Source organism: Chlamydotis macqueenii, chromosome 20 (assembly GCF_036417535.1).
Source record: "Chlamydotis macqueenii isolate bChlMac1 chromosome 20, bChlMac1.mat, whole genome shotgun sequence".
In the NCBI taxonomy this organism is placed as follows: Eukaryota; Metazoa; Chordata; class Aves; order Otidiformes; family Otididae; genus Chlamydotis; species Chlamydotis macqueenii.
Window position 1 is genome coordinate 7,246,079 of NC_141575.1, and position 12,712 is coordinate 7,258,790.

The following is a 12,712-nucleotide window of genomic DNA, read 5'->3' on the forward strand; positions in this document are numbered from 1 at the left end:
TCAACAAGGCCAAGAGCTCTGACTCACTGCTCTCTCCTGAGGCCAATGAAGGGTAACCAGAAGTACTGTTTACAAACCTCAGCCATGAGCTGCACATTAACTAATGGGAGCCTTGAGAGTAAGAATCAGTGAGGAGACAGGAAGGCTTTGTCCTTGGTCATGCTATGAAACGCGCCCATTGCTGGACCTGACTTGCTCACACCTTCTCTTGCAGGCTATGTCTAGCCCTCAATCAGCCATGCCTTTTCTTAGCACCAGTTGTTGGCCCTGGGCATGCTTCATGTGGCAGGCAAGGCTTTTGCAGCATCATGCAGAAAGACGACGTGAGTGTGCATAGCAGAGAGAAGGGGTGGAAATCAGTGCTTCTGTCCTCCTTTTGGGTCACCTGAGTACTCCAGCATGTCCAACAAAGAGTACACAGCCTTAAAGATTATGTCGTGTAGTTTACATGTGAAGAGATAATCCCACATTTGGAAAATCAAACTCTGTATTTAAAGATTCAGTGTTTTATCTTCTTTCAGGAAGAAATATCCTACTGATAGGATACTTCCTTAAAAGTCAATACCTGCTTAAAATCAATCCCAAATCCCTTACGTTCATAAAACTCATTGCAATGACTACCCTCAAAAATGGATTGTCAATCTGAATTATTTCATCCTGTCTACTAACACAACCATTTTAACAGTACCCCCTTCTCATAGGACAGCTGAACAGCGTAATGCCTGTTGGAGCCCGTGCATATGCTTAATGGAGCTGATCAAAGATGCCTGGTGAATTCACTCCAATGCATTCACAACCTTTCAGCTTGCCAGAGGAGCAAATGGTTCCAAGCTCATTACGGTCCACACCCCAGAGCTGTGAAAGACCATGTTTACTACATGAAAAAGTCACCACAAAAGACTACTTCATCATCTCATTACATCCGATACAAATTTGGAAGAGTTCAGACAATTGTAGAAAGGGGAGCGAAGGTACTGACCCAGAACCAGAACATGGCGGTGCGACACGTTCTCTCTCACACTCTTACACAGACTCCTTCTCCTGTAAGCACCCCCCCCCCCCCCCCAATTCCCTGTTACAAACAAATCGTACAGCAGCTTGTTCTTCCCTGTCCTGCCAGGCTCTGTCTCCCTCAAAGGGCTCAGCAGAGGGGCACACCACCTCTGTGGTTAGTAAACCCTCTTCGTCACTACATCGACATTTTCAAGGAGGAAGCGGTTGAGTTTAAAATTGATTGGACTCGATTTTCCCCTGAGGGAAACAAAACCAACAGCAAGACGCTATCTGGAAACCCATCAGCAGCACTGAAAATTGAAATAATCACAGCACAGAATAGGAAAACTATACTGGGAAGCTCTGCAATCAAAGATGTCATCCAGGACTTTCCTTCACCTTTCAGGGTTTACAACTCCTGGTCCACACAGCTAGGTAAAAAGATACTTGGTCAAACCTAAGGTGAGAGATGGAAGACCTGCTTAAGGCAACCAAAATTTTGCCATTGACGTCAGAGCCGCCATTTCACCTCCTCTGTACCAACTCTCTACAGTTTGCAGCACGCAGCCATGAACGGACAGAACCTATTGCTTGCTTGGATTCAGTACTTCTGTTCTATGGACATCACTGCGAATGGGAAAGTCGTCTGCCTTTTTCCATCTAGGCACTACATCCCTCAAGCCTGCGCACATGCCAAGAAGCTGCGGTAAGCAACCACTGGAAACAGCCTTCTGCCATCTAGAGACAAAGACGTCAAATATAATGAGAAGGCCAGGGGGGGCTGCAATTTTCTTTAATGAAAAAAAGGGGAAAAATAACTGCTACATGCTGAATCAATAAGATCAGAATAGAGATGCGTAGGGAAAGCTCAGGCAAGACATGAAAAAAAAAAAAAAAGACTGCCTTGGAATATTTTTCTGTTTACAGTCATACAACTTGCCAAGGAAAATGTGAGTGTGCACAGGCTGATACTGTACTTACGCTGCTGCAGATCTCAGTCACAGCTTTCAGCGCTTCGCCAGCCGCATCCTCCCTTTCTCAGAGGGCAGAGCTGGGCACACAGTGACCTGTGGGTGGCCCTGGGGCTGCTGAAGTGTCTTCTGCCAAGCTAATGTCTTGCCAAAGCGGGAAGGTTTTACCACTTTGAATAGTACAATTAAATCAATACAACTACTGTGGTGTAATATCATCTAGATGACCGCTTGCTCCAGACTAAGAGCATTTGCTAAATTTGGTTTAAATCTCTTCCAGTGTGATATAAGCAATGCACTCTTCTGCCAGAGTAGAAGTATCCAGATAAGAAACTATTTAAACTCTTATGTTTTCCACTAATCACTTTTTATGCCTTAGTTTCTAGGACTAACCTTGCTGCTTAAAGATAAAGACATAGGAGATTTGAGGCACTTAGTAATAGAGTTAATAAAAATCTAACTTTTGTACAGGCTTTCCAACAGCAGATCTCCAACTATTTAAAAAAGCAGATCGTTCCTCTTCTGAAGGCAGGGAGCTGAGTACCTGAGGTCACTTGGCCAATGCTACCCAGTAAGAGATTCCACAATAGAACCCTTCCACAGCACAACGTGACTCCCTCCAGAGCGAGGGTTTCTGCCCATCCTCAAGATGGGATGGAAAAGGGTCAGAGTGGCAGGAGACAGAGAAGAAAACCCAAACAGCATGGGCTGGCATCACTGCTACAACAGCCAGGCCCATGACAACGCTCAGCAGCAAAGCCCCGTCCTTGCCAACACTTGATGGTCCTTAACATCTGCTCTCCCAGCACCAGCACCCCTCCCAGCCCAGGCTCACAGCTCTCTGGGGTGATGGGTGGTCCCCTGGTACTTTTTTGGCCCAAGCTGTAAAACAAACCCAGAGAACGAGACAAATGGGAAGAGCAGCTTCATTTCAGCTAACCCCAGGAATCCGAGCCCAATATTTGAGCTTGGCAACACAAATATTAACAGTTTTTTGCACATTAAATACGACCAAGGCTGGTGGCTGTGGGATGAACAATATTTCAGTATCCATACAGCCTCCAAAGACAGAAACCAGGTGTGAAAGCTCTCCCAACACAGTCCTGTGCACAGCAGGAAACAATCAATCTTTTAAGCCCCTAATGCAAAAGAAAGCACTTTCTTTCCATGGGGTAAGCAGTAGCAATTTAAACCACAATAACAGTTCCAGTGACCACAGTATCCTAATTTATCGGACCACGCATGTCTGTAAAAGCTGTTTTTTCCTGCCTGAACCTAAAGGACAGAGATGTTCCCCAGGAACAAAACTAGCACTATTCAAGCGAAACAAGCAGCCTAGGAATTACAAGCGGACTTTGTCATCCTGTTTGTTTCATCTCTGTAAGCAGCACCACCTCTCTTCTCCGGCAGCTCGAGGAGCCCGAACCGAGGGAGAACGCATGGGGCAGGGAGCTCATTTTATGGTGCTGGCGGAGAGGCAGGTCGCAACTGGCAGCCCATTACAGGAGAATTGTGAAAGAGATTAAAGAGCCCAGCGCATTCAGAGCCTCCTGACCTTCCCAAACTGAGTGCAGAGGGTTTTTTTTTTTTGGTACAGAAAATCCACCATTTTTCAGGGAGCAGCTGTTTTTCCAGGAAGACTGGTCCCTTGAAATGATGCTCAAGAATTGGGACAGCAAAGAAAAACATCCTAGTGAAAAATATTCAGCCCGTGCATCCTGCCAGCTCTCTGGGAGGGAGGCAACATGCAGCAAAGGACCAGGACCAGGGAGGGAGAGCAAATGGCAGAAAAGCTAGGAAGAAAATGCTCAGCTAACAAGTTCTGTTGTCCAAGAGCCAGCGAGGTGCTCCTCTGCGGTGGCTGGAGTCAGGTATGACAAAACTTTTGGCTTTGTCTCACAGCTGGGAAATACAAAGACAAGGTGGGGAAAAAAACCCAGCTGAATGGATTTCACATTGTCTGAAGAAGTTCAATGAAAAAAGCAAGATGAATCTTGAAGAGGAGCTGGAGAAAAAGCATGCAAGCAGATGCTTTGCACTAAGCGAGATCCAGGAGCTTCTGTGCTCTCCTGTCCCCACCCCAAGCACACCTCTACAGTGGTTGCACAGTTTGTCCTCACTGCGCTCGCTGAAGCTGAGGAACCACTATTAGAGAGGGAATTGAGAGAGAGAAGCAAAATGATTTATCCCAGGTAACACCAAGCAGTCCAAAGCTGAACCAGTAACTAAATCTCTGCCTTTGAGATCCTGCAATAGTGCTTGATTCCTGTTCATCCACGCTCCCTGCAAAGGGCATCCTTTCATATGCCAGGAGACTCCTGCTGAGAACAACCAGACCCAGACAGACACTGGAACCAGCTCCTCCTGCATCGGGGGATTACATCCCCCTCCACCTTCCCTTCCTTTCTTCTTCTGCTTAAAACAAACACAGCAGCCTGCCCTTTCTCGCTGTTGCCTGCCAAAGGGCTGCTCCTTGTCGGAGCAGACACCAACACCGCTTGTCTCTTGTCCCTGGAAGCAGCTGTCCTCAGGGAATCAGAGACCTGTGAGGTGCACCAGGTCTTTCACTTCCCCAAGGCCTTTTCAGGTGTGCGCATGTGGGTGGGTGTGTTGTATGTATACAACATCTGATTCAGTTTAAAACACTTTCCCTGATGGAGTAAGGGAGGCAGTCTGGCAGCTGCTGCTCCGAGGAATCCTGGCAGGTCTTCACGCCAACAGAATCCTTCTCCAAAAATAGGATTTTATTTTCCTGTTGGCTGAAGGTGAAGCTGCTCAAACCAACCAGCCCTCCTGTCTTGTCTGCGAAAGACTGTATTTGCCAGTTGGCTCCGGCCAGGTGAATCTCTGCCCAGGATTCTCCCCAGGGATGGAGCTTGCAAGTCAAACAATTTAACCAAAAAAAAAAAAAAAAAAAAAGGTGGTGGTGGGGAGAAGCAGGGCTGAGGGTGAGAGAAGGCATTCACTGGAAAAAAAAGAAGGAGAATAAAATAAACAAGTGTAGCTTATGTTGGCAGCTCACACCTCTGAGAGCATTCTTGGTGGAGAGCGCAGACATGAGCCCCTCCGCAGGTGGGCGGGCTGGCGCGCACCCAACCTGGTTCCTAGAGCGGCGAGAGTCACCCTGAGGGGAGCCTGGCAAACCCTGCACTCCCAGCACGCCTGCTCATGAGCTTTAATTCCCGCGGCTACGCAGGAGCCTTTGCCTTCTGCTCAGCCTAGACCTGGGACTGTGGCAGCTTGCATCTCCATGAACAAGGGACGTGCCATCCTCGGCTGGGCACGGGACCGACAGTCCTGCAGTTCTGTTCCTTTGTCATCTGAAGGGAGGTTTGCTCTCTCTTCCTGGGAGATTTCATAGCTCCATGTCACATCCCCTTTGGATAGAGATTTCAAGGCATTTTTTAACAGAACTATCCCTCCAGGGCAGCCACTTCCACCCAAACACAGCAGCAGCCTCTTGAAGCCCCTTCAGCTGAACACCACTGACAATAACTGACAGCCCCTCCACCATCCTGACCATCTGCTCTCCTCCTTTTACACAGGTACATGATCTCCTCCCACCTCTGCGGGGCTCTAACACTTAGATTACACAGACCCAACCACCTAATGCTGAAGAGCACTGATTCTGCCAACGTTCCTTATTATTTATGGCCAAGATTTCCAAATCAGGCAGCCTCCTATTTAAGAAAGTGAAGCAGCTTTGGTGATCAAAATGTTTTCAGATTCAAAAGTGATGTTTGCATTATTTTTTCCTTATAATTTCTAATGAAAATAATTTGGAGGCTTTTATCTGATTTATGAATTAACATTTCCCTGAAGGAATAAAGATGCTCTTGACCTTGGTTCAGTTATTCACGAGCTTTTTGGATGATGATGGACAAGTCACTTAGGAACATTCTTGGAAACAAACCATCTCTGGGTTTGTTTCATCTTTTTCAGTAGAAATTATAGGCCTTCACACTTCTCAAATCCTTCTCTCTGTATTTTCAGTACTTTGTTTTGCCCATTCTTTAAAAAAAACCGAAATACATGCTAATATTGTCCACCCTGCTAGGTTATTTGGATGACATAATCATGAACAGAGGAATGTGTGCTGATATCAGAGTGATAAGTAACCGTGAAAGCACCTGACCACAGAGATTTGGGAAACTCCAGACACGTGGAACACAACTGGGGCCAAAAAGAGATGGTGACTTTTGCTCTGGGCTCGTACCTGCATTTCAGAGTGATGAACCAGACTCAGAGGGGAGGCGAGACCAGCTGCCCAATTTCAGTGTCCAACTTAAGCATTAAAAAAAGTCACACTTATTTTTAAAAATTAGGTTAATAAAGAAAAATTATAGCAAAGAATTGACTTTGATGACTAACAAAAAAAATCCAATTCATGGGCTAAAACTAAGAGAAGTTTTGTTGATTACTGATTTTCAGGACCTCCACTTGACTTTTCATGCAAACAGAATGATTAAAAGCATATTATTTTTTAAAAAATCAATCAGGTCTGGAAGGAGGAGCCAAACTTTTTGGTGCTATGGTAGGGTAGTGGCACCAGACAGAGCGAGCTACCCAAGTCCTGTCCACCAACTCCTACAGCCCATTTGTTCTCCTTCCTGCAGCTCATCCTGTGGATTCACCTGTACAAACAGGCCCTCAGCCTGCACATTTCTCCACTAATTTTAGCTGGCCACATCTAAAAGTCCATCTCTACATGCACAGCTGAACCTGAACTGGGACACCAGTTTGGAAGGAGTGCTTTACAGGTTGGAGGACGAGTTCACCAAGTGCTCAGGTGAATCAGGCCTGAGCAGTGAAGCTATGTGGAAGAGTAAATTACAGCTTTTCTGAGGATATATACTGATAACATCATTTAGGATCAGTTAAAAAATCATTCCCATTTCTTTCACACCTTGGGAAATGGCTTGTGGACCAACACACTGAACTACCACCTAGCTAAGTGGGAAATTGCAGGTTTTTCCTTACTTCTTTAGAAATTTTTCAATTTTAATTCCAATCTTTCTTTAAAATGTTTCTCAGTGTTTACAGAGAAGTACAGCTCCATTATTCCTCCTTTTTTTTTGGTAGGTTACAAGGTTTCAGTGACCAGAGAGACACGGATGGACCCTTAGCAGCCCATGTGAGCCATCATATTCAGCGCTGTAGGCGAGAGCTCTAAGGGTGTAGGCCTAACTCATGTTTCTTACGAGAAAAGTCATACGGGCAGCCTCTTTGCACCTCCAGGGACCCCGTTCAAGTCAACTGGAGTTTGGCAAGTACTTGTTAAAGAAGAGGCACTTCAAAACGCTGTTACCAGTTTCCCAAATTTCAACTTGCATGGTGCAGGAGGCTCTCGCCTGATTCACTCCAAATGCAAGGAAGGACCTCAGCTGCAAGCAAGGCAGAGAAAAGACTGGAGCAAGAAGAGAGAAGCTGTTTATCGTCTTAGTCCCTACAGAGAGGAGCAAAATTTATTTTCTCAGTAATTTGTGGTCATGCCAGCCTTTCCAGACACATGGCAAAACGTGTCACCCCATTGTTTGCATGGACAACAGCTGAGGCTGTGTAACTTGGCAAAGCACCACGCACTTGCGTTCACCACTAAGTTATCTTAGCCATATATCAAAAAGTTGAGGGAAACTGTAAAATGAAACCTTCTTAACCCAAAGGCAGCCCTGCTTTTTGCTATCTCATGTCTCCCACAAGGATGCAACAGCCCACCCGTATGAGTGGGGAGTGCAGGGGTATCACATGCACTTCTAAAAACTTATCAGATGAAGAGAAAAAGACTGTATCAAGATTTGGTGTTCACCGGAGGTGGGACTTAAGACATTAACTTTACAAGTCAACATGGAAGAAGACATTAGACATGAAAAATAGCCTGGCAAGAAGGCACCACCACATCACAAGCTGAGAGCTGGCAAGGGGGACCCTGCCTGCGGTCAGCTCATGGAAAACGGATGCCAGATTCGGCAGCTGGCCACCACACTGATGCTCACAACAAATACTGAGGCTACATTAGAGTGGCTGCCAGATCACTGCTGGCTTGCGCAGCCTCCACATTGTGGCTGACAGGCAGAGGGAAGGGAGACTTCTGGACCCACCTATGCACTGACTCCTAATACTCAAAATCCACGTGCCACTTTTTAGCAGCTCTTCCTTGACATCTGAGCAGTAATCCTTGGCATGATAAGTTTCATCTACTGAGCTCAAAGGAGAACCGAATGTGTTATCCCTGTTTTACACACAGCCAAACAGCTTGTCTGAAGTTGCGTGCCACAGGGAGATACCAAGCCCTGTATCCTCTTCCTCCTCCTGTGCAGTCACCAAGCAATGCAGCATCTCCCCACCTTGCCTTGGCAGACTCCGCCGTTCTCACAGGCAGAGGCGTCAGCCTTCCTGAACACACATCCTGAGCGCAAACCCTCCCTCTGTCCCTGCTGCTTACACGGTCTGCTCCACCTGTCCAGCCTTCTCCTCGGAGCAGCACCGAGACAACACGTTGGCACTCGCCACGGGCTGTGCAAAGCCCAATGGCAGATCTCATGTGCTGTCGGGAGGCGTTTCCCTCCCTCGTCTGAGGTTAGCAGGCGGGCAGGAGCCCCCACCACGCTACCCGACAGCTGGTGGGACACAGCTGCGCATCACTCATGAGCTGCAGGAGGACAAAAGAAAGGACAGCAATGACGAGCACGGCTAGACAGGCAGGGAAGCAGAAATGCCTGCTTGTAGTATTAATGACTTGCTCATGCTCCTAAACCTTCCAGCCCTGGGGATGATCTGATCCTGGGCTATTTTGTAACCCAACTGATGGACCTTTCAGGCCAAGGCTTTTCTTTCATGAGGCATTTGCACGGTGCCCGACACGGTAAGGCTCCAACTGTTCAACTGAGCTCCAGGCACAGGACCAGCAGCATCGACAGGTTCTCAGAAAAATATAAGGAAACCTCAGCTGTGCTGGCTAAATTGTGAACAGACCTCAGACAAACCCAAGAATTACTAAGTACGTCTTGGAACTAAGCTTTGCTCCTTCCTTTCTATCTCTTTAAAAATAACACTACTAATAAAATGCATTGTAAGCAAAAATCAGGCGCAAGATACCGGAGCTGGTGCAGTATTGATACTCTAAATGAAAATAAGAGATACAAGCACACATCAATAATGAAGATGAAGGAAAAAAAAAGCTCAAAGCTCTTTCCTGAAAGTTTGCCTTTAAGTCTCTCTCTCTAACAGGGCTTCAGAACTTCTGAAAATACTACACTCTATTGAAAATTCAATGTAATCTGCAGTGCAGATATTTCTGATTGTAGCTACCCATCTCCCACAGTGTAAGATATCCACAGCATAACGAAGGCATATCCCTTTCAGCTTTGCACTTCGTGAACGATGACTAGGCTGGATCTCCTCTTCCTGGGGGTCACCTGTTTCGGGGACAGTAGCTCTCCTTTCTCAAGATGCACTAGGACTGGTACATTGACCACAGCTCTGCTGCTCCCACAACAGTGGGGCCTTTTTTAATCCTCTTTTTTTTTTTTTTTGCCAGCTGCTCAGCTGAATACCATAAAAAAAAAGACAAAACCACCATAAAGAGCCATTCTTTTCAGCCACCGCAGTGGCAAGACTGAAGGTTTAAGCAACCAGCCCCCTCAGCACCAGCCTACCTCTAGAACAGGCAGCCGATCCGGAGACATACAGCCTCATGTTATTTCAGTCTCCCTAGTGCACTGTGGTTTAATCATGATTCTCTCCCTAGCCCACCCCCAACCCTCTCCTTGCCCAAGAGCCCGCCAGTGCCCATCTGTCAGAAACGCGCTTGCCTCCCGTGCTGCTGATGCACCGCAGGGCGAGCGGAGCGGGAGGCGGAGTCCGCTGTTTCCACGACAGATTCCCCAAGTCCCTCAGCTCTGCAAAACTTAACTTCCTTGGAAGGGTTTCAAGATCTGACTCATGTCCAGTTCTTCTATTTTAATCATTCCCTCTTACATCATTCTCGGAGGCCCACGGTGTCACATGCAAACTCCTCCAGCCCCTGCTCCTCCTCCGTAGAGCACTTAACCTGTTGCCATCTCTCATTCCAAATAAAACTAGGTAGAGGAATAGATTCGATACCAACTCCTTCCCTGCTCTCCAGAGCATTTACGAGCTCTGGATGGCAGCTAACAAGGGCTTCCAAGAGCTCTCCATTGCAATGACAACACTGACATGGAACAGGAACAGTAGCCACGCCAGAAAACTTAGCAGCGCAGGGATGCGAGAGATCAGAGAAATCACAGCAGGCTCACCAACACTGCAAACCAGCTGGGACACAGCGCAGGCCAGGAGATAAGTGCTGGGAAGGGAACCAGGTCAGGTGGTTCCTACCTTCCATTCTCCCAGCGACCTCCTGAATAACTCTGGATGTCACTTCATCTTGTTCATGCTTGGAAGTACAAGTCATCAGCACTGGTCCATTCAAGATTTCTTACTAAATCTGATCTCATGCAACGGGGATGGAGCCAAAACTCTCTGAAAGAGCTGAGCAGAACAAAGGTGCTCACGCGCAGCCCTTTAATCCCTTCTCTAGATCCCAGCCTAAATGCCTCTGCGGCTGAGAGATTCCCCGCTGATCTCAGGGGAGCCCCTTGTTTGTAACAGTGACCGCCAGACAAAAACCCTTGCCTGGAAGATTGCAGATGCTAGCCAAACAACAGCTGGAGCGCTTTGAGCCTCCGGCATGCTCTGTGCAGAAACAAGGCAGAGCGTAGAAACCCTGTACCTAACGACAGTTGCTTTGTTTGTTTTACTCTGGTCAATGAGTCATCCTTACATTGACTGGCTTTTCGCAATTCTTCATCACAGAGATTGCTGCTGCAGCCAGAAGCTTACAGAACCATAAGATCTGATACAGATTTCCAATACTCTTGCCCCTCTTCCCAAAAAAATATCTGGTCTACTTCCCCCCATTGCAGAGAGAGACCAGCCAGCCAGGATGAATGTGGCACTGTTGGGATGTCTGTCTGGCTTTTACTGTGAGAACACCAGCAAGCAGTAGGCGTGGGACTCCTGGAAAGCACTCATTCGCATGCGAGGGTGACAAGGGGAAAGTGCTGGATTTTTCCATGTGTGGGTGAGTGGACATTTTACAAGGAACCTGCAAGAGCAGTGATGTCAGGAGACTGCGAAAAACTCAGGCTAACACAAAGGACAAGGTGCAAAGGCAATGACACACACCAGAGCACGAATGTGCCTGGTCTCTCTGCTGACTTCTGGAGCAAAAAACTTCATAAGTTTTGCTAAAGGAAGCATGCAAAGTTGCTTGGAAGAAAGCTGATGTGGGAAAGGCTTTCCTTTCTGTCCTTTCCCTGTTTCTTCTACTCATTTCAGTACTCTTCCCACCTGCTTTTATTTTGCTTTTTGCTAGCATCAGCACAAACCCCCTTCTTCTACGCAGCTCTGGAGAGAATCACAGCAAAAAGAGGCAAATGTGATGGGACTGGTGGGAGCACAGAGCAGTAAATGTAACCCAGTGAGCACAGACACCCGGGATGCTGCAGTCATGGTGGGGAATCAAAAAGTGCATCCAGGGAGGAGGCTGGCCAGAGGGAGGACAGAGGAAAGACATTGCAGAAGAGAATCTGAGAAGTGTAAGATCCAAGGGAGCATGGAGACAGTGCGAAAAAAAAAAAGAACAAAAATGCCTGTGAAGTGGGCAGAGCATGGAAGAAAGGAAGAGAACAATATTTGTATCTTCAGTTTTCTTCCTGCTTGAGGAAAGAGACACAGAAAGGTTTGTTTGATCTCCCCTTTTAGCTCCCATCAGAAGATGTGAAGGGACTCAGCCAAAAGCCAGATGTTTTGTTTCCAGTTTCATTCAACAAGGTCTGCATAATAGATGAGGAAAAACTTTACCGGCCTACCCATCTTGCCCCTCTTCCCAGGAACTCCAGGGATCCCCTGCAAGGAAAACACACAGAAAAAAAAAATAATAGGTCTGGTTGAGAAAGCAAATAGCCATCTAACAATACAAAACAAAACTAGAAGAGAAAGGGGAATGCAAAACAGGCTAATGACTGTGGCATTGTTCAGGAATCAAAATGTCAGTTACTTGCAGTCAGCAGCGAGAGCAGAAGACAATTAACCTTCACCCACTAACTATGGCAGTCCCCGGGGACATGCGCAGGCAGCATCCACACCCAGGGCAACAGGCTGAGGCTGCGCTTAGCAGGAGCAGTCATTAAGCTACTGGTCTGGAAGCGAACGAAGGCCACCGCCAAGGCACTCACTGGAGAACTTCTGTTTATGTTTCTTATTTAGTTACACAAGCACTAAATCAGTGACTCCAGAGTGCAGGGTAGTCCCCTCCCAGGCAGGCACACACACTCACTCCCACATGCTCCCGGGGCCTCTGTTGCTTCTGGAGCTTTCATTTGAGGGAGAAAAAGCTGGAATAAAACAGTCTTCATCTTACAGCAACCATCCTTAGGAGCTCTTGCACTGGGAAGAGGGGGTCCTTAGATGGGTAGAGGTGGTGGGGAGGTGGGGGAGAAGAGCAAAAAAGCAAGGGAGGTCCTGCAAAGCTCTGAGCATGTGGGTTTGGAGAAGGCACAATGAAAAGGATGGGAGGGAAGGGAGGACACACAGGAACAGCAGCCACAAATGCCCATCCACAGGCCCCAGTCTTGACTGCCCAACTTGATGCAACTGGAAGGAAAGCCATTGTCGGAAAGTCCCAGGCACTGTCCCTTCCAAGAGCGAGGCTCTTTCCAGACATCTCT

At 47.2% G+C, this 12,712-nt stretch overlaps 1 protein-coding gene across 1 annotated transcript in view; it reads right to left on the reverse strand.

Annotated features, from left to right (window-relative positions):
- LOC104482988 (uncharacterized) overlaps nucleotides 1-12,712 on the reverse strand; it is a 156,036-nt gene that overhangs the window by 92,164 nt on the left and 51,160 nt on the right. Inside the window, exon 12 of the mRNA XM_086763516.1 lies at nucleotides 11,847-11,891. Coding sequence (XP_086619642.1) covers nucleotides 11,847-11,891 — 45 coding nt within the window. The remainder of the gene's footprint in view (nucleotides 1-11,846; nucleotides 11,892-12,712) is intronic.